The sequence below is a fragment of the Ovis canadensis genome, chromosome 4 (assembly GCF_042477335.2).
Source record: "Ovis canadensis isolate MfBH-ARS-UI-01 breed Bighorn chromosome 4, ARS-UI_OviCan_v2, whole genome shotgun sequence".
In the NCBI taxonomy this organism is placed as follows: domain Eukaryota; kingdom Metazoa; phylum Chordata; class Mammalia; order Artiodactyla; family Bovidae; genus Ovis; species Ovis canadensis.
The window spans coordinates 106,214,817-106,237,224 of NC_091248.1; the positions used below are offsets into that span (position 1 = coordinate 106,214,817).

The following is a 22,408-nucleotide window of genomic DNA, read 5'->3' on the forward strand; positions in this document are numbered from 1 at the left end:
CTACTTTGTTTTTCTGCTAAACTTCTTTAAAAAAAGCATTCCTCCCTCTACCTGTATTCCATGTCTATCTCCAGCCCTCACCATCCTCACCATCTGAGTCTCCATCAAACTTCTGTTCTTCAACCATGCTTCTTGGTAGCACTGAACATGCATGCACCCTAACTCCTCTCCTGACTCCCAGTACATCTCCTGCCCCAACCTGCAATGCTTAATTTCTTCTTCTGGTTCCTCCCCTAGAGGGTTAGGTGGTTATCCCTCATCTCTGCTCAGTTTTCCCTGGTAACTGCATCTCTGTCCTTGTCTTTTAACTTCCAGGTCTCCTGCATCTACTACTACCAAATCTGTGTTTCTAGTGTCTTATACTAGGCAGGGTCTCAAACCTGGGATGCCACCTGCTGGGCAGTTCCATGGGGCGATTTCAGAACCCAGTTCCAGTTAGTCCTTCTAATAGTGCATTACCATTCTTGCTGCCTTTTCGGTTAAGTAGTTTTCCTAGACCTAGCTGGCAGAGCTTTGTCATTCAGAACCCCCATCACTCACCACCCCCCCCCCCCAGGGCATTCAGCACTCACCATATCCTGTAAATACTACCTACTAGGATCTCTACTGGAGAAGGCAGTGGTACCCCACTCGAGCACTCTTGCCTGGAAAATCCCATGGAAGGAGGAGCCTGGTAGGCTGCAGTCCACGGGGTCGCTAAGAGTCAGACACGACTGAGCGACTTCACTTTCACTTTTCACTTTCATGCATTGGAGAAGGAAATGGCAACCCACTGCAGTGTTCTTGCCTGAAGAATCCCAGGGACAGTGGAGCCTGGTGGGCTGCCATCTATGGGATCGCATATAGTTGGACACGATTGAAGCAATGCAGCAGCAGCAGCAGCAGCAGCAGCAGCAGCAGCAGCAGCAGCAGCATCTCTATACTCTGTGTTCCATCCCTAACTGGCACATCTCATGAGGGTGAGACTGTCTACCACTTGGGCTATGGGATGGACACTGACTCACCTTTCTCTTTTCTCTCCCCTGATCCCCAACCCTCCCTACACTTCTGTCAGAGGAATCTTTCTGAAAGAAGTATCTAACCAATGTCCTAAATGAAAAGCCTTATTTACTTCTACCCTACAGGTAGGATAAAGCCCCAGACCCCCAGTTCTGGAGCTTCTAGGAAGAACCCCAGAACCCTGCATGAGCTGGCCTGTCCCGATCTGGATCTGGATCTTCTGCTCTCACTCCCACACTCAGTCTCAGTTACTCTGGTCCCCCTGACCTTTTATTTTTTGTTTTCTTTACCTTAAACTCAAGACATTTGTGCTATATCCTGGAATGGGCTGCTCTCATATTTTCACATGGCTGAGGACTCTTGCCATTCATGTGCTTAGTCGCTCAATCATGTCCAACTCTTTGTGACTCCATGGACTGTAGTCTGCCAGGTTCCTCTGTCCATGGGGATCCTCCAGGCAAGAATACCGGAGTGGGCTACCATGCCCTCTTCCAGGGGATCTTCCCAACCCAGGGATTGAACCCAGGTCTCCTGAATTGCAGGCAGATTCTTACCATCTGAGCCACCAGAGAAGCCCCTTGCCATTTATGTCTGGTCTCAAATGTTAGCTCCTTGGCAAAGCCTCTTAACCAAAGGATAGTAATTGCTGCCTTCCCTCCTTCCTGAGGCCACCTCGTCACTCTTTCTGCATTTACTCTGTTGTATTTCTTCAATGTACATCTCAGCATCTGGAAGTCTCTGTTTCTTTATACATTTACTTATTTAGTGACTCTTCAAACTCAAATGTAAGACTCACGAGCACGAGCTTTGTCTCACTTCACTTACTCCAGCTCCTGGAAGTCAGTTCCCTCCACTGGGGCACCCCTCTCCACATCCATCCTTGCTCCATTTACAGGGCTGGTCTAGCGCTTCTCAGATTATATCTTTATTTGAAAACCTATTTCTAAAGGAACTAAATAGAGGGAAAGGAGGTCATATCAAAACGTGTGGGCCAAGGGGAATGCAAGAGAGGAGTGTCTGGTTATAAGATGCTCACTCAGTCTAGATCTTAATTTAGAAGAGATGTATCTTTATTGAAATTATCCCTTTTTATGTTCTTTTTAATTATGCTGTACATATTTCATTTTCCATGTGTTAGTTTCTGATATATATAAATGGGTATATAAATACATCCATTAATATATATAAATGGATTTAAAAGGAATGTTTATACAGACCTTCTATCTTGTATTGATCCTACTAAATGTACTTAGTTCTAAGTAGCTTTTAAAATTCCATAGATGTTTCCACATACACAGTCATGTTATCTTCAAATAAAAAGTTAAATTCTAACATTCAAAAAAATGTATATTTAATATCACTGTTATTTTTATGTACAAAGTACAGAAAGTAGAGCATCAAAACACCATAGCTGCTAGAGCAATGCAGGATATGGGGGACATGATTGAAATAGTTGAAAAGCACTGTCAGCACATTTTGTTATGATCTGTCATCGTCACAATATTTTGGACTCCTGGCGAACAAAATCATGTCTTGTTTATTTGTCAATATCCTACCAAACCTAATAAAGTACTTTGTCTAAAGTAGATAGACATAATTTTAAAAAAAAGAACTGAAATACTCCGGCACTGAACACTTGGCACATGTTCAATAAATACTTGTTCATTGATTGCAACAACCGATGTGCAAGTTTAAGTTTGTTGAATGATCAATGGAAGCTCGGCCCTGCTCAGAAACTATAACAAGAGATACAAGGAGGTAGAAGATGTTGTCGTTACTATCCACATAGAAAAGCTTCATTTCTCAGGTAATGACAAACACAAATGCTCCAAGGAAAACATTTAAATGGTTACCTGTACATTTCTTTATATGACTGTTCCTTTTTCCATGTGATCCCAACTTGCATCCAAAATTCTCCTCCCAGAACTCTGCAAACCATACATTTCTTCTATTATTGGCAAGAGTTCGGCTTCTAAAGTATCGATCAAACCCTATTTTAAAGAAGAATCGTATGAAAATACTTTAATGTACTATCAGAAATTTGAATATATATTATATCATGTTGTGATCATTGCATGAAAAAATATACATAACAAATGGGGGAGGACCAGTAACCCAGAAATAAGGCTGTCCCTGTGGCAAGAATCAATGGAGAACAGAGGGCAGCCTCTCTACTCCCACCATGCGCCGTTCAGGCATGCACAGCAGATTGGGACTCATCCTCACCGCTTCTTCCTCTCCTCTATGTCTCCCAGTGGCAGCAACCAGTGACCTCATGCTGAATATTTAGAATGAACTCAGACTTTTTCTCTTCTCTTTCCCCTAGTAGGGGTCTATGTTCTGGGTTTCTGTGCTTCTACTCCCCCGAAGATTTATCTAATCTGGATATTCCCTTTTTAGCTAACTCAGTAAACCAATCACTACTAATGTAACCTTCTGGTTTTTTAGATGCTAAGTCGTGTCCAGCTCTTTGCAACCACATGGACTGTAGCCTGCCAGCCTCCTCTGTCAGTGGGACTTCCCAGGCAAGAATACTTAAATGGGTTACCATTTCCTTCTCCAGGGGATCTTCCCAACCCAAGGACTGAACCCGTGTCTCCTGCTTGGCAGGCAGATTCTTTGCCAGTGAGCCACTTGGGAAGCACCCAGTCTCCTGGAGTCCTGGGTAATAAGCTAAATTGTCAGTCTGGTCAGGTAACCACTTCACTGAAGGAAGAATACTGGAATGGGTTGTCATTTCCTTCTTCAGGGGATCTTCCAGACCCAGGGAGCAAACTTGCATCTCCTCCATTGACAGGCAGACTTTTTACCCTCAAGCTACCAAAGAAGCCCTTACTTTTGTCATTATTCTTATTTTAATATATATACTCTTACACCATTGATGAAATGATCTTTTGAACAGCATACATTAAAAACCAAAAGAAAACCTCCAATATACCAAACATTTGTCAACTGACTACTTCTCTGATTTTAATATTTCTTTCAATTTCCAATTGAGCTTTGATTGATAAACATGAGATTAAAACTGGAAATAATGCCTTGTTCCAACAAATAATGGCAAAGGTAGGAATTTTAGCCACTGTCAAGATCACTGGAAAAGATATTTGGGAGGCAGACTGCTTTTCAAGGATGTTCCACATCTTCTGTTGCCATTCATTTATCCATAGAGTCAAACCAGCATCATGCCTCAATTTGCTAAAAAGCAAACACTATCCTTCCAACAATGCTATAACTGTTGTGTACGTCCATGGATATTTGCAAACTTAGAGGGCAACTGCTAAAATCATGGAGATATCTAAGGCCAACAACAGTGCTCCTTAAAAAAATGTCTTGTGGATATCTTTTCTAATTAAAAAATATATAATGTGCTAACTTAAACAGTTACTGTCTTGGTAATTCTGCCATCAGTGCTACAAATTTTATCCAGAGTCATAAAATAATGGATGCATTTCATCACATGCTGATACTCTGATTTTGCTTTTGGGTTTAGATTCGGTTAGAATGAAACAAATTCTCTATGGTGCATCCTTACCATCAATTGATGCTCTTTTGGGTAAAATTGTCACAGCCCCTTCTGCAATCTCCTCCTGCTGATAAACGGGTGCTATTTTGGATCCCCAACTATCAGAGCCAATCCAGAGAAAATGCCCACTTTGGTTTAATTTTTTTGCTGCTTCCAATATCCTCCTATGAGAATAAGAACAAATAAAACACATCACATTTACCAAGAAACTTTACACATATGAATGTTATAAGACCTGCTATATCAAGTCATCAATACTCAGTAGGTCACCATTAAACAAGTCAATCATTCTAACTGCCTGAGTTTTAACATATCCTAAAAGAAATAAATTGGAGACTTTAAGTCCAGTGCCTGATAATTAGCCTTATTCTTAACCTCATCCACATTATTCTGTCTATCATCATTGTTTGTCTTATTTCTTTTCAGTCCCTGGATTTTACTCAATAAACATTTCAGATTGAGAAACCAGAAGGCTGCTGTTTCTATGTAGCAGAAAGCAGTCTATCCTTGCATAAGAATGCTACAATTCTTGTGAAATATTACAAGATTCTACATTGAACATGAAATATATTAGAAAAAGGATGTGAGGTGCAAATATGATCCTAAATGAGGAAGAATATCAATCAGTACCTGATGTCATCTTCATTAGCAAACATAATCACTGCCCGAGCATTAGGTGTTTCTAGCAGGCGCTTGATAATTTTTTCAAATTCTCCAGGTCTTGGTTCACGTGGAATTTTCTGTGATTGAGCAATGCAAACACCACCTATTTAAAGAGAGAGAGAGAGAGTGATTCAGAAAAGACATTTACTTAACACAGTTAATGAGGTTAGCTACTTTATAGAAACACATGACTCAGTAATGGATATTGTTTCTCAAAATATCTGTCATTCTCACCTATTTAAAAGCAATCAGGATGTTTTGCATCCTAATATATATATTTCTCAAATGATGACATCAGTGACTTAATCACACATCAGGTTTTTGTTTTTAAGTTTAAACATTATTTTTGTGAATGTCCTTTAAGAAAAAATCAAAGTGCACAAGATGTAGGACAGGAGAGAAAGAGTGGAAAGAAAGGCTGTTTTAATTCATTTAATATAAGTCCAAGTACAAGTGCTTTGATTTTAAAAAAAAGGTATGAATATGTCTTATAGGTGAGACTTCCTGTGATAAATATAGGAAGGTCCTTTTGCTAACTTATTTTGCGACCCCATGGACCCACAAGGCTCCACTGTCCATGGAATTTTTCAAGCAAGAATACTGGAATGGGTTGCCATTTCCTACTCCAGAGGACCTTCCTAACCCAGGGATGGAACTCACATTTATCAGTAGACCTCTTTTAAAGTTAATTTCCTTTTTTTAGCTCATAGTATTGTAGCAAGAAACTTATGCAAAAACATAATATGTTATGAGACAAGTGGTCTTCAAGATTATTTGAGACACAAGTCAAGTTTCAAAGACACAAGCACTCAGTTGACATATTTCTCCACCATGAAAATCAAAATGGCAGAAATTCCATCCAACTCATGGCAAATAGATGGGGAAACAATGGAAACAGTGAGAGACTTTATTTTGGGGGGCTCCAAAATCACTGCAGATGGTGACTGCAGCCCTGAAATTAAAAGATGCTTGCTCCTTGGAAGAAAAGCTATGACCAACCCAGACTGAGTATTGAAAAGCAGAAACGTTACTTTGCCAAGAAAGGTCTGTCTAGTCAAAGCTACGTGGTTTTTTTTTCCAGTTGTCATGTATGAATGTGAGAGCTGGACTATAATGAAAGCTGAGCCCAAAAGAATTGATGCTTTTGAACTGTGGTGTTGAAGAAGATTCTTGTGAGTCCCTTGGACAGCAAGGATATCCAACCAGTCCATCCTAAAGGAAATCAGTCCTGAATATTCATTGGAAGGACTGATGCTGAAGCTGAAGCTCCAATACTTTGGCCACCTGATGCGAAGAACTAAACATTTCAAAAGACCCTGATGCTGGGAAACATTGAAGGCGGGAGGAGAAGGGGACAACAAAGGATGAGATGGTTGGATGGCATCACTGACTCAATGGACATGAGTTTGAGTAAGCTCCAGGAGTTGGTGAAGGACAGGGAAGCCTGGTGTGCTGCAGTCCATGGGGTCTCAAAGAGTTGGACACGACTGAGCGACTGAACTGAACCATCCAACTCACAGAACAAAAAAGGAAGAAAACTTCTTTTGGTTTCTCATCTTAAGGCAATGAGAGGCCAAAAAGAAAAATGTAGAAAATATCTCTGCCTTTTGCTGATGGGCTGAGATAAGAGGAAAAGGAGTTTTCCTCTGATGTAGTGGTGTCAAGGTAACATATTCTAATATAAAGAGAAAATATGACATCAGCAAGATGTTTCAATTGCATTACGGTTTGAACATACTTTTTGAGTCACTTGAGAAGAAAATCACCATTTATTTATAGCATGGCTTCAACAAGCAAGGTATTTTTACTTCCACACAATTGGCAATGCATTCAATTACCCAAACATTACAGGGTACCATTATATGCCATGCACCTGGCTGGACACTGGAAATGCCCAGTCTAACCCAGCAGTTGCCAGGTAGTCTGGGAAAGGGGCATTCCAATAAATTATCATGGAGCATGTAATGATTTTAGGATGAAGAAAGTATACCACACTTTGGGAACACAGAAGAGGGAATTACTCAAGTGCTTGAGAGAACTGGATTTTAAATGGCAAATATACATAAGCTCAGGGGCAAAACTGGGACATTTCTGGTAGAAGCCAAGGTATGAAAGAGCCTTGTTGGGTCATGACTGGCTGGGGTTGAGGTTGGAAAGAATAGACAGGTCCAGCTTGACAATGACTTTATTAGACAGGCCAAATAATTTGGGTTTTACATTGAAAAGGCTAGAAACCCACAGAAAGTTCATAAGCAGGAGAATTACATGACGAGCTATGTGTTTTAGGAAGAAACTTCAGGTAGCCAAACAAAGAGGAACCATGTGGTAGCCACACAATGGGTGTCCAGTGTGTTGTGATCTGATTTGATACATGTGACAATGCCGTATGATTAACAGTGCCACAGTACTGAAGGTTATTCTTTGTATAAGTTAGAACACTGCTAAAATTATCCTTGCAACAGCAGTACCCTCACTAACCCTACACTCTGCTCTTCAGTGCTGAGAATTGCCTATAAGCCACAGACTGAGCCTGTTAGTAGTCAGCCTACTGATATGTCCAAAATAGTTGTGATGATTGATTCATTCCTTTAGTAAACATTTATGGGGCTTCCCTGGTGGCTCAGATGGTAAAGAACCCGCCTGCAATGCGGGAGACCTGGGTTCGATCCCTGGGTTGGGAAGATCATGTGGAGAAGGGAATGGCTACCCACTTCAGTATTCTTGCCTAGAGAATTCCATGGACAGAGGAGCCTGATGGGCTACAGTCCATGGGGTCGCAAAGAGTCAGACATGACTGAGGGACTAACAGTTTCACTATCTGTCAGCCACCATGCAGGAGATATGGATTTATAATGGTGAATAAAATGGACATATTTTAATGGTGAATAAAACCATATTATAATGGTGAATAAAACTCTTACCAGGGTTTAGAAATGTTACAGGTAAAATAGGCTTAACACACAAAAAAAACACCAAATAAGTATATAAGTTATGGCATGCCCTACGAGGAAGAGCAAGGACATTTAATTTATATTGATGAAAAGTGTCCCTAAAGTTGGTATCTCTCCATTAAAGTCAGAAAGAAAAGAGAAGGGGAGAGAATCAAGTGGAAAATGGCAGGAAAGAACCAGTGGAGTTAATGAATGAAGGGGAGAGAAGTACGAGACAAAGATGAGAGGTAGATGGGATCCAGGCCATGCATGTCATTCAAGACCTGTGCAAGATTATGAGTAATGAAGGTGCCTAATTTTCAGTAGCCCACAGGAGTATGTCTTTTCTATGACCACGGCATTTCATGGAAGAAAAATGAATGAGGACCACTAAGTGATATAAGCGGGCAACCTGGAATGGAAAGAATAGGAGGCCAGGATCCCAGTTAGGAAGTTACTAGGACAGGCAGCAGGGGATGATGACTAGGGTGATACCATCAGTACTGAGGAGGGGCAGGTGTATGAGTGCTCAGCGGTGTCCACCACTTTGCAACCCCAAGAACTGTAGCTTGCCAAGCTCCTCCTTCCACAGAATTCTCTGGGCATGAATAGTAGAGTGGATTGCCATTACCTTCTCCAGGGGATCTTCCCAACCTAGGGATCAAACCTGGGTCTCCTGCATTGCAGGCAGACTCTTTACTGTCTGAGTCACCAGAGACAGGTGGACAGTGAAAATTGGAATTAGAATCAGTGGGACTTTGGAACATTTTTCCCTCCTTTACTGAAACATGACTGGCAAATAAAAATTGTATATACTGAGTTGGCAAAAAAGTTCATTAGGGTTTCCCCATAACATCTTACAGAAAATCCCGAGCAAATTTTTTTGGCCAACCGAATATTTAGGTTGTATTAATTTGATCGAGGTGGCGCAGTGGTAGGAAACCATTAAGCACGACTCTAAGGTTTTGGCCTTTGTGATTGGTTTCCGTGGGGCTTCCCTGGTGGCTCAGACAGTAGAGCATCTGCTTGCAATGTGGGATACCCAGGTTTGATTGCTGGGTCAGGAAGATGCCCTGGAAAAGGAAATGGCAACCAACTCCAGTACTCTTGCCTGGAAAATTCCATGGATGGAGGAACCTGGTGGGTTACAGTCCATGGGGTCGCAAAGAGTTGGACACAACTGAGCGACTTCAACTTTCACTTTTTCACTTTTCTGTGATGACATCATTAAACAAGTAGGAAATACAGGAGGGGCAGACTTGATGAGCTTGATTCAGAACCCAGCGGTTTTCAAAGTACCCATGGAACACTGAAATGGAAACAATGAGTCTGGAGCTAAGGAGAAAGAAGGGAGTTGTAACCACAATGTTGTTAGATGCAGACACAGTAGTAATAGAAGTGCTGGGAGTGAAGGGATCAGTCAAAGAGAATATTTAAATCAATAACAGGAAAAGGTGAAAGACAGAGTTCTGAAAACCCACCAGCAGGAAGGGAGCTAGTGAATGAGACTGGAAAGGAGTGATTACATGTTTTGAGGAGAAAACTTTGGGACAAACTCTAGGGATTACTTGAAAACTGCATAATGTATGTAAAAATCAAATAAAGAACTGTGGTGAGTGGAAACATGAGGTAACCAGAGAAATGTAAGATCCAAACTGTAACACTCTCTGGGGAGCAATAGCTGTTTCAAAACATGACTGCGCTTTTAAGAAAATTGTTCTAATTACTTAAGGATCCCATTAAAAACCATATCTTAAGTATCATTCTGAGATTAACTCTGACTCCATAATCAGAAGAAATGAAGGCCAGAAAGTTTTAATTAGGATTTTTTCAGATGAGGCAAACAGGCAATCCAGACTTATGGTTTAGTCTGAATTCATTGGTTTACTCACTTACTACAGATCCATCGAACATTTCTGTTCGTTCAAAATTAGTCAAGTTGGAATTTTACATTAGTCTATATTTTTTATTCCTTCACCTCACCTTTTATTTGTGAGCCTGGTCCATTTTTATCTTTCTTGAAAGAGGAACTGCACAAGTAATTTATTTCAGCTGAGCAAATCCTTACAAAGAACGTGCACCCCAAAGGCATTATGCTGTTTGGTGCTTTATGGACATTTTATTGTAGAATGTATTACTCTCAAATAATTGGTGTTAGAAACTTAATATCCCTTTTCTTAGCCTTGAAATTCATTCACAACTTCTATCTTCACATCAGTCAAAAAGCCACAGAGTCCATTCATAAGTACCCATGGTCTATTATGTTTCCAGAGCTAAGCACTTTCTGTCTCCATTCTGCCTGCAACAGAGTTATAACTGAATGACAAGATGTACACATCAGAAAAGCCAGATAAGAATGTAAAATGATCTACTGCTAGGAAAATATTGCATAAGGTCAAATCAACTGCAGTAACAAATGACAGTAAATCCCCACCTCAAGTAATCATGACTATTTAAAACTATATAACAAGAGGTCGTCGTACACTGTTAGTGTTTGGTTATAATACAGTAAAATTTAGTCAAACATTCAGGCTTTATCAAAGATGTGTTTTCCTTTATTCATTATCAATTGTTCCAATTTTAAAAGAGACTCTCTGACTTGATCTAGATTCCTAAAGTGTGGAAGAGGAGCTCTCTTGCATCAGAGCATGTCTATTCCATCTATTTCTTCATACCCCACTCTGGAAGAGTGATTGTGTACAATTCCAGGGACTCTAAATTCCCTGTTCTGCAGGTGTCCCCAGTTTAGCAAGAAATAATTTTTAAAGCTTAGCACTTAGGGAAAGACTGTTGTACGGAAGAATTTATAATTGGCTGCTTTCTAAAATTCCCTGTCTGATTTCCTCACCTGTGTAAATGTTTTCCCTTTGATTATTTAGTGATAATTAAAAGATCATTTGTTGAGCTGAGCATTTTACATACACTCTCCAACACTCTTGAGCACTCCTTCCCAGTCTCATGCATTCTGTACCTCCATAGTCCTAGGGAAAGGATTCTAACCTTTGTATTATCACCACAATTCTGACGCAGAAACTGAGAAATAGGGGTGTCAACAGCTGGCAAGAGTTTGAAATCCAGTTTCAAAGCCACATATGTGTGACTCCAAGACTTTTTCCATCATATTGCTCATCCACAACTGACTATACTTGTGACTTAATGGTTTCATGGATATCCATGACTGATGAATAAGATAAAGTAAATTTAAAGACATTCAAAAGACCCAGCAGGTCACCCCTTATAAACCGAATCAATAGCTACACAAATGCAGTCCTTCTATTGAGCATTAAGAACAAAGTTAAAATACTTAGAACTCATGCAGATTATAGAACTGATTTAAACTTTAGTATTTAACTAATCCATCCCCAAATCTTTCCAATAGCCCCTGTGAATGTATGTTCTCAGGAAAATTTTCCTGAGGCCTCCAGTCTTCCACATCACCTTTGACTGTAGCAACCACAATAACTATATATTTTTTTCACTGTTATCTTTTTTTTCACCTTAGACTATAAGTTCCATAACTGCTGAATCTTGGCTTTCACACTGACCACCATACTTCTCACTACCTATCACGGTGCTTGGCACACATGGAGTTCAATGACTATGTTTTGAATAAATACAGGTAAGACTTACAAGAGACACTGCTGATATAAACAGAGGTGAGACATTTCTGACCTCAGACACCTCTCAGTCAAGTAGGAAAACATAGGATACATAAAAATATATCCTTGTTTTTAAAAGTGATTAAAAGTGGCACACAAAAAGAAAAAAAAAATTGAAATTGAAATTCAGAGAAAGCTCCCACTGATGTGGCATCTGTCACCCAAAATGGCTTTTATCAGGGCTCAATAAATTAGAATATTACCTTGGCCTCAGTTTGTTCATCTGTGGGGTTGCACAATAATTTGCTCTTATTGAAATAAGAGCAAATTTGTGAACAATTTCATTCATAATTTTTATCTCTTTATCTCATATGTGAGTACCTGGAAGCCTCAGGTCCGAGAGACGAAAGGTTCTTTACATATATGTTGGTTTGCTAGTGCAATAAGATGTTGAAGTGAAGAAAAATAGATATGGGTCAGAAGACCTGAGGGTCAGTCCTATGTGATCTTGAGCAAGTCTCAGTGTCCTCATCTCTGTGACAAGATTCATAGAAACTATCTTCCAGGGATGAAAAGGACAATATGATAAGTGCTATACAATTGTTGCATTGAATACATTGTTAATATTGTTAATCATCATCCTCACCTTAACCAGGTAAGCATCATCACTAGACTTGAGAGGAGAGATAGCTGATATTTAGACCTAAAATGTGAGTTTGTCAACAGGTCAGATCTTGAACCCTCAGCTTTATTTGTGTAATGTTATTAAATACCTTAAATTCTGAGAAGTGGTAATTGCCTGCTTTTCTGTGCCAGTAAACAAGATGACTAAATTTCACTTTTCACCTATTACAGATCATCACAGTGTCATCAGGGCAGTTTCAATGTGAGAGAATGGAGAAAGTGACTTACTTCTCCTTTGTCATCCCTGAATTCATACCTGCAGGATTCAAGCCTCCTCTTGGAAGGATTTTATAAGTATTTTGAAGATCTGGGTTGAACATTAGAATTTATTCTTTAAAAGAGTAATAGCATGGTGAAAACTATTCATCTATTAATGCTGCCGACCACTAAGTAGCAAATGTTGTGGAAACAACCCACATGCTCTTTTTATTTAAATACTTGCCTATAGATTATTAAGAAGCTGGACAATAGAGTGTTAAGACAATACTGCTGCAAACTTAGGAGCTTGAAATGCATATTTGCCTTGATCTCTGCCCAATGGAAGACCACCAGGGATGGTAACCAGACTGGGCAGAGAAGTCCAGCTGACTGCGGACCAATGACAAATTCCCAGCACCACCGGCAATGCTGAGGCTGAAATGCCTTCCAGAATTGCTCCGAATTAGGTCAGATAGAACAAGCCATTTTACTTCTACATTTATCAGTGGCTTGCTGGGGGATATCCTGGAAAAAGGGGTAGATACATTAGTCAAGGCAGTTCCTTGCAGTCAGGGCCACCCCGTAGTGCAGCCACATTATGAGGCAAGGGCACCAGGAACCTTCACTGAATGGGGCTCTGAAAGGGGACTCACCATATATAAGAACTGAAACATACAGAGAACCAAAGATATTATATCTCTGAAGTAATAGGACAAGTCAAACAATTAATAAAATACCATTGCTTAATTTTAAAGTTCCTCTTCAAAGAGGACTTATTGCACAAAGACAAGCAACCTATCCAAACAGTCCAATACTGGACTTGTAGCCAACTAGGACAAAAGAGCTGGCATCATAAAACTCCCTGTATTTCAGCAGAGAAGTTTTGTTAAAGCAATCTGAGAGGACAAAGAATTGTGTTTTTAGTTGTTGCTTATTTTTAAGAACAAAATCTCTATTAATAATGCAGAAAGAGAAAAATAAAACAAGAAACAATGTCACAGCATCAACTTCCAGCTGTGATGGAAATCCAGGAGGATTAAATTATTAGGAATGAAATTACTTACAAAGCTGCATATAGAATATTGAATGTGATTTTCTTTAAACAACATGATTATTACCAGTGTCTCAAGTTGGTTTACAATTTCTGTCAAGTTAAGTTCTAAGAAAATCATATTGAGTCTCTGATTATATAACTTGTTAGATCTGCATAAAAGAATGGTTTTGATACATAACACATCAACAAAGGTACCATTTTATCAATTGTTAAAGCTACCGGTAAAAAAGTGAGGAGATTCTCAGGTGGCTCAGTGGTCAAGAAACCTCCTGCAACAAAGGAGATGTGGGTTCAATCCCTGGGTTGGGAAGAACCTCTGAAGGAGGAAATGCAACCCACTCCAGGATTCTTGCCTAGGAATTACATGGACAGAGGACTCTGACAGGTTACAGTCCATGGGGTCTCAAAAGAGTCAGACATGATTTAGTAACTGAATAATGACAACAGCAAAAAAAGTGATTGGTAAAAATTGTCAGTTGATCTTAAAAGATGGCTTATAATTGACCCTAATAAGAATTTGATACAGTCAGTCAAGTATTAACTTATTTTCTATGAATGCATCTTCAAATAATAGCAATGAACAAAACCAAATTAAGTAGGTTTTTTTTGTTTGGTTGGTTGGTTCTTAAAGACAATAGAAACATGTTAGCTCTTAAAAGTGCCCAGATCCTAATTCTAATTCATACAGAGTAAGGAATTTCTCCACCATCACCAGGCAATTCTCTGACCCCAACTAGGTATGCCACAATTCAACTCATTTCTGAAACTGTCTACCTGGAGATTGTCAGATTCCACAGGTTAAGAGTCCAGGTTCTACAAGACTGCCCTCCCCCAACTCCCCCACTTCAAATGTCAGTCACAAGCCCAGGTTGTTACCTGGCTTCTGACCCACGAGTTATAGATCAGAGATTCCCAAAACTCCCTCCTTAGGTTCAATTAATTTGTTAGGAGGCTCACAGAATTCAGAGAGACACTGTACTTACTAGATCACTGGTTTATTATAAAAGGATATAACTCAGGAACAGCCAGATGCAAGAGATGCTCAGGCAAGGTGTGGGGAAAGGGCACAGAGCTTCCACGCTGTCTCTGAATCTCCAAGAGTTTACCAACCCTTTAGGTTGTTGTTGTTAAGTTGGTAAGTCATGCCCGGCCCTTTGTGACACCATGGACCACACCATACCAGGATTTTCCCTCCTTCACCATCTCCCAGAATTTGCTCAGATTCATTTCTGTTGAGTCAGTAATGCTGCCTAACCATCTCATCCTCTGCTGCCCCCTTCTGCTGCCCTCAATCTTTCCAGCATCAGGGTCTTTTCCAGTGAATCAGCTCTTCACATCAGGTGGCCAAAATAATGGAGTTGCAGCTTCAACATCAGTCCTTCCAATAAATGCTCAGGCTTGATTTCCTTTAGGATTGACTAGTTTGACCCCCTTAAAGTCCAAAGGACTCTCAAGAGTCTTCTCCAGCACTACAATTGGAAAGAATCAACTCTTCAGCACTCAGTCTTCTTTATGGTCCAACTCTTGAATCTGTACATGACTACTGGAAAAACCATACCTCTTCAAATCCCATCCTTTCAAGTTTTTATGGAGTCTTCCTTACATAGGCATGACTGACATGAGCATCAGGGGTTGAACTCAATTTCTAGCAAGTCTCTCCTCCTCAAAGGGCTTTCCCAAAGTCACCTCATTAACACAACAAAAGACACCTTAATTTCTCTCATCACTTAGTAAATTCCAAGGATTTTAGGAGCTTTATGCCAAAAACTGGATTAAAAACCAAATCTGTATTTCTTATTACAAATCACAATATTACAACTCTTTGAACTAATTATCCTTGACATCATTTCTTTCCACCTTTCTGGACACATAAGTAAAATAACAATTTGGCCTAATGTAACTGGTCCTTTAGTGCTAGTTCTGTGAAATTTGTTCTAAGGTTTGAACAAGTGTAATCACACCTCTTGCAACAGTATTTTCACCTCCTTATGTGGTGTACAACTGGGACTTAGCGGCCAAGTGCACAGTGTGATAGAAGTGCGTCTGTTTGTCAGCTTCAAGAGCACTTTGTGAAAGAGAAGATTTATCTCACACATCACAGTGAAGAAAAAGTGTTATCTTTAACAACATGGATTAAAACAGTAACATCGCACTTAAATCTGTGCTTATCTCCCCTCACCCCACCAAACATTTTTTGTCTATCAAATGCCACATCATCCTTAAATGTACTCTGAAGAGCAATGAAATGAGGGAATGAAAGTCCTGGTACAGAAGGGGCATAAGCTCCAGGCTGCTCCCATTTGACCCCTAAGAGTGGCAATGGAGAGGACTGGCTCAGAGTGTCCCTCTCCTGCCTGTCTCCATGTGATGCTCAAAGCTTCTGATGCTCAGGAGGCAGGTTGGGCTGGGCTGGGTTCCTTGGGTCCATACAAACTAGAATGCAGTCATGAAATGCAGCCCACTCTAGTTTTCTCTCCTGGAGAATGCCATGAACAGAGGAGCAGAAATGGACGAGACTTAGCCACTCAAGTGTTCCAGAAAACATTGACTGGAACCAGCCACCCTGACCAGACACCATAGTGACCATTTGCATGAGTTACTTTCTGACAGGAGGTCTTGGTAAGAAACACGGAACTAACAAATCACCACCAACAAGAAGAATTCAGAAAAGGTCTAAAGGAGATGTCACATGTCTACTACCTCCCAGAATCCTTCTTGCTACCATCCATCTTAGCTGGGCAATGTGTGCACCAACGGAAAGAACCTTGAGTCAGAATGATTGGCCAAAGATAATCCTGAAATTTATCCCATCACCATAAAACCCAAGACTGCAAGCCACATGGCAGAGCAGTTCTCCTGGGTTCCCTTATACTAGTAATCTCCACCTGTGTGCCCCTTCCCAATAGTCTTTTGCTTTCTCAGCACATCTGTCTCTTTGGACAATTCATTTCCAAGTTTTAGACAAGAGCCCACTCTTGGGCTTTGGCTGGTGTCCCCCTTCCTGCAACAAAACAACCACTCAGCCACAGCTCATCAGAGAGCACATATGCTCAGAGGAACAGTGGTGTGACAGTTGTGAATGTCGTCCCAGAGCTAGACTTCCTGGCTCCAAATCCTAGCCCTTCTCTGACTAGCTATGTGACCCTGGGTAAGTTATGTGATATCTCTTGCCTCTGTCCCTCAATCTGAAGATTCAGGGGATGCTAGTATTAACAGCTCCCAATGGTTATCATGAAGGGATTAAATAATCACCCAACAGATTCATTTTTTCCCCTCAGAAAACACATTAGTTGTAAATCATTTAAAATAAAAATTGAAACCCCCAAACAGAAATAGTAACTCACTTTCACCAAGCAATATTTACCTATAACATTCATTCAAGACAACTCAAATTTCATTCCCCAAATGGACACGTGGGTACAGTAGATAAGAAAAATTCAGGAAAAGAAAAGAAGGAGAAGAAAGGGAAGGGAAGCAGGCGAAAGGGAAGGAAAAAGAGAACAAGAACAAAATAAGAACAAGGAGGAGGAGATAGGAGAAAGAAGGTCAAAGAGTGAGAAGAGAAATAACATCACTTGTGGGAAGAAAAAGGAAAGAGAAAAAGAAAAGACTAGAGGGCAAACATCCACACCAGCAGTATCTTTCCAGTTGGGCAAAAATTCCACTTTTCATAGGGTCAAAACAGCAGAAGTGGGGTTAGAAACACTTGCAGAAGGAATACTTGACAAGGTTGAATTAAATTTAACTATGTCACAGGCTTCCTAGATGTCTCAGCAGCGCAGAATCTGGCTATAATGCAGTAGATGTAGGAGATGCAGGGTTCGATCTATGGGTCACTAAGATCCCATGGAGAAGTAAATGGCAACCGACTCCAGTATTCTTGCCTGGAGAATTCCATGGACAGAGGAGTCTGGTGCGCTACAGTCCCTGAGGTCACAAAAAGTCACACACAACTTAGCAACTAAACAAATATGTTGTATGCACTTGTATTTACATTGATTATTTCACAAGTACTGTTTTTAGAGTGTTTTGAGATTTTTGTTTGTTTTTGCCATTTCAAAGTAGATTCCCAGATACTAGGACAAACAGCATGACAGGAAGATTTCAAAAGACAAAACTAACTCTATATAAGTGCTTACAGAAGCAGAAGATACTAAGAAGAGGTGGCAAGAATACACAGAAGAATTATACAAAAAAGATCTTTATGACCCATATAGCCACGATGGTGTAATCACTCACCAGAGCCAGACATCCTGCAATGTGAAGTCAAGTAGGACTTAGGAAGCATCAACACAAAAAAACTTGTGGAGGTGATGGAATTCCAGTTGAGCTATTTCAAATCCTAAAAGATGATGCTGTGAAAGTGCTACACTCAATATGCAACCAAATCTGGAAAACTCAGCAGTAGCCACAGGACTGGAAAAGATCAGTTTGCATTCCAAACCCAAAGAAAGGCAATTCAAAGAATGTTCAAACTGTCACACAACTGCACTCATCTCACACACTAGCAAAGTAATGCTCAAAATTCCCTAAGCCAGGCTTCAACAGTACATGAAACATAACATTCCAGATGTTCAAACTGGATTTAGAAAAGACAGAGGAATCAGAGATCAAATTGCCAACATCTGCTGGATCATGGAAACAGCAAGAGAGTTCCAGAAAAACATCTATTTCTGCTTTATTGACTATGCCAAAGCCTTTGACTGTGGATCACAACAAACTGGAGATAGGAATACCAGACCACCTTACCTGTCTCCTGAGAAATTTGTATGAAGGTCAAGAAGCAACAATTAGAACTAGACATGGAACAACGAACTGGTTTCAAATCAGGAAAGGCTGTATATTGACACCCTGCTTATTTAATTTATATGTAGAGTATAACATGCAAAATGCCAGGCTGGATGAAGCACAAGCTGGAATCAAGATTGTTGGGAGAAATATCAATAACCTCACATATGCAGATGACACCACCCTTATGGCAGAAAGTGAAGAACTAAAGACCTATTGATGAAAGGGAAAGAGGAGAGTGAAAAAGTTGGCTTAAAACTCAACATTCAGAAAACTAAGATAATGGCATCTGGTCCCATCACATCATGGGAAATAGATGGGGAAACAGTGGAAGCAGTGTCAGACTTTATTTTTTCAGGCTCCAAAATCACTGCAGATGGTGACTGCAGCCATGAAATTTAAAAAAAGCTTGCTCCTTGGAAGAAAAGTTATAACCAACCTAGATAGCATATTCAAAAGCAGAGACATTACTTTACCAACCAAGGTCCATCTAGTCAAAGCTATGGTTTTTCCAGTGGTCATGTATGGATGTGAGAGTTGGACTATAAAGAAAGCTGAGCACCAAAGAATTGATGCTTTTAAACTGTGGTGTTGGAGAAGACTCTTGAGAGTTCCCTGGACTGCAAGGAGATCCAACCAGTTGATCCTAGAAGAAATCAGTCCTGAATATTCACTGGAAGGACTGATGATGAAGCTGAAACTCCAATCCTTTGGCCACCTGAGATGAATAACTGACGCACTGGAAAGGACCCTGATGCTGGGGAAGATTGAAGGTGGGAGGAGAAGGGGATAACAGAGGATGAGATGGTTGGGTAGCATCACTGATGCAATAGACATGAGCTTGAGTAGTCTCTGGGAATTGGTGATGGGCAGGGAACACTGGCGTGCTGCAGTCCATGGGATCGCAAAGAGTCGTACACGACTGAGTGACTGAACTGAATTGATAAGTGCTCAAATGCCCAAAATGAACAAACTATCTAAGAATAAGGAAATTTCATATTTTCCAGTCTATTGCCTGGAAAAACCATCATTCCAATGACCACTGGAATCAAAATGAGTATTGTTTAAATTTATTACACTTCTGGATTAGAGTAAAAAATAGTATTAGACTTTGAATTAAGCTCATTACAGTTATAGAAGTGAGAATTTAGTAATTCGGTTACAGATGAGGATTCAATACAGAATCATGTCAATTAAATTACTGAAGAGAGAGCATGGACAATCGTGGCATCCACCCTTCTTCATCATTCAACAAATATTTATTGAGCTCTGTTACAAGTCAGACACTTTTAAGACACAGAATATACATCAGTGAATAATACAAAGAAGGTTCCTGACTTCACAGAAGTCACATTGCAGTCTATCTCTAGGGTCATGTGAAGTCTGATATGTGTAGGCATTTGTTGGATGTGTGATGAATAAGAAGTGCCTATTTCAAGATATAGTAGAATGCTCTAATAAAGAAATAATAAGCATATTCACGTATTAAAGCACCATCATTTGGAAAAAGTCAAAGCATCTCTGCATTTATATTATATATGTATATAACACAAAGTCATGTTCAAATACTGTTGTTGTCGTCATTTAGTTGCTAAGTCATGTCTGACTCTTTCGTGGTCTTGTGGATGGTAGCCCACCAGGCTCCTCTGTTCATAAGATCCTCCAGGCAAGAATACTGGATGGGTGGCCATTCTCATCTTCAGGGGATCTTCCCAACCAAGGGATGAAACCTGAGTCTCCTACATGAGTTCAGTTCAGTCACTCGGTCATGTCTGATTCTCTGTAACCCCATGGACTGAAGCATGGTACATCACCAACTTCCGGAGCTTGCTCAAATTCATGTCCAACAAGTTGGTGATGCCATCCAACTATCTCTTCCTCAGTCATTCACTTCTCCTCCTGCTTTCAGTCTTTCCCAGCATCAGGACTCTTTCCAATGAGACAGTTATTTGCATAAGGTGGCCAAAGAATTGGAGTTTCAGCTTTACCATCGATCCTTTCAGTGAATATTCAGGACTGATTTCCTTTAGGATGGACTGGTTGGATCTCCTTGCAGTTCAAGGGACTCTCAAGAGTCTTCTCCAACACCACAGTTCAAAAGCATCAATTCGTTGGCACTCAGCTTTCTTTATAGTCCAACTCTCACATCCATACATAACTACTGGAAAAACCATAGTTTTGACTAGATGGACCTTGGTTGGTAAAGTAATGTCTCTGCTTTTTAATATGCTATCTAGCTTGGTCATAGCTTTTCTTCCAAGCAGCAAGTGTCTTTTAATTTCATGGCTGCAATCACCATCTGCAGTGATTTTGGAGGCCCCAAAAGTCTCTCACTGTATCCATTGTTTCCCCATCTATTTGCCATGAAGTGATGGGACAGATGCCATGATCTTAGTTTTCTGAATGTTGAGTTTTAAGCCAACTTTTTCACTCTCTTCTTTCACTTTACCAAGAGTCTCTTTAGTCCTTCACTTTCTGCCATAAGGGTGGTGTCATCTGCATATCTGAGGTTCTTGATTCAGATTGTTCTCCCGGCAACCTTGATTTCAGCTGGTGCTTTATCCAGCCTGGCATTTTGCATGTTGTACTCCCATGGGCACAGGAGGGCCAAGAGGAGTGACTCCAAGCTCAAGGTCAGGAGGGCCAGCGGTGAGGGGATACCCCTCATCCAAGGTAAGGAGCAATGGCTGCACTTTGCTGGAGCAGCCGTGAAGAGATACCCCACGACCAAGGTAAGAGAAACCCAAGTAAGACAGTAGGTGTTGCAAGAGGGCATCAGAGGGCAGACACACTGAAACCATAATCACAGAAAACTAGTCCATCTAATCACACGGACCACAGCCTGTTCTAATACAATGAAACTAAGCCGTGCCATGTGGGGCCACCCAAGAAGGGTGGGTCATGGTGGAGAGGTCTGACAGAATGTGGTTCATTGGAGAAGGGAATGGCAAACCACTTCGGTATTCTTGCCTTGAGAAACCCATGAACAGTATGTAAAGGAAAATGATAGGATACTGAAAGGAGACCTCCCCAGGTCAGTAGGTGCCCAATATGCTACTGAAGATCAGTGGAGAAATAACTCCAGAAAGAATGAAGGGATGGAGCCAAAGCAAAAACAATACCCAGTTGTGGATGTGACTGGTGATAGAAGCAAGGTCCGATGCTGTAAAGAGGAATATTGCATAGGAACCTGGAATGTTAGGTCCATGAATCAAGGCAAATTGGAAATGGTCAAATAGGAGATGGCAAGAGTGAACATCAACATTCTAGGAATCAGGAAACTAAAATGGACTGGAATGGGTGAATTTAACTCAGATGACCATTATATCTACTACTGTGCACATGAATCCCTTAGAAGAAATGGAGTAGCCATCATGGTCAACAAAAGAGTCTGAAATGCAGTTCTTGGATGCAATCTCAAAAACGACAGAATGATCTCTGTTTGTTTCCAAAGCAAACCATTCAATATCACAGGAATCCAAGTCTATGCCCCAACCAGTAACGCTGAAGAAGCTGAAGTTGAACAGTTCTATGAAGACCTACAAGACCTTTTAGAACTAACACTCAAGAAAGATGTCCTTTTCATTATAGGGTACTGGAATGCAAAAGTAGGAAGTCAAGAAACTCTTGGGTAACAGGCAAATTTGGCCTTGGAATGCAGAATGAAGCAAGGCAAAGACTAATAGAGTTTTGCCAAGAAAATGCACTGGTCATAGCTCCCTCTTCCAACAACACAAGAGAAGACTCTACACATGGGCATCACCAGATGGTCAACACCAAAATCAGATTGATTATATTCTTTGCAGCCAAAGATGGAGAAGCTCTGTACAGTCAACAAAAACAAGACTGGGAGCTGACTGTGGTTCAGATCATGAACTCCTTACTGCCAAATTAAGACTGAAATTGAAGAAAGTAGGGAAAACCACTAGATCATTCAGGTATGACCTAAAACAAATCCCTTATGATTATA

General features: G+C 40.4%; 1 protein-coding gene across 2 annotated transcripts in view; it reads right to left on the bottom strand.

Annotated features, from left to right (window-relative positions):
• GRM8 (glutamate metabotropic receptor 8) overlaps positions 1-22,408 on the bottom strand; it is an 883,624-nt gene that overhangs the window by 506,569 nt on the left and 354,647 nt on the right. For both annotated transcript variants that reach the window (XM_069588313.1, XM_069588314.1), the window contains exons 4-6: positions 5,153-5,288; positions 4,532-4,686; positions 2,853-2,990 (exon numbers count right to left, since the gene is read on the bottom strand). In XM_069588313.1, coding sequence (XP_069444414.1) covers positions 2,853-2,990; positions 4,532-4,686; positions 5,153-5,288 — 429 coding nt within the window. The remainder of the gene's footprint in view (positions 1-2,852; positions 2,991-4,531; positions 4,687-5,152; positions 5,289-22,408) is intronic.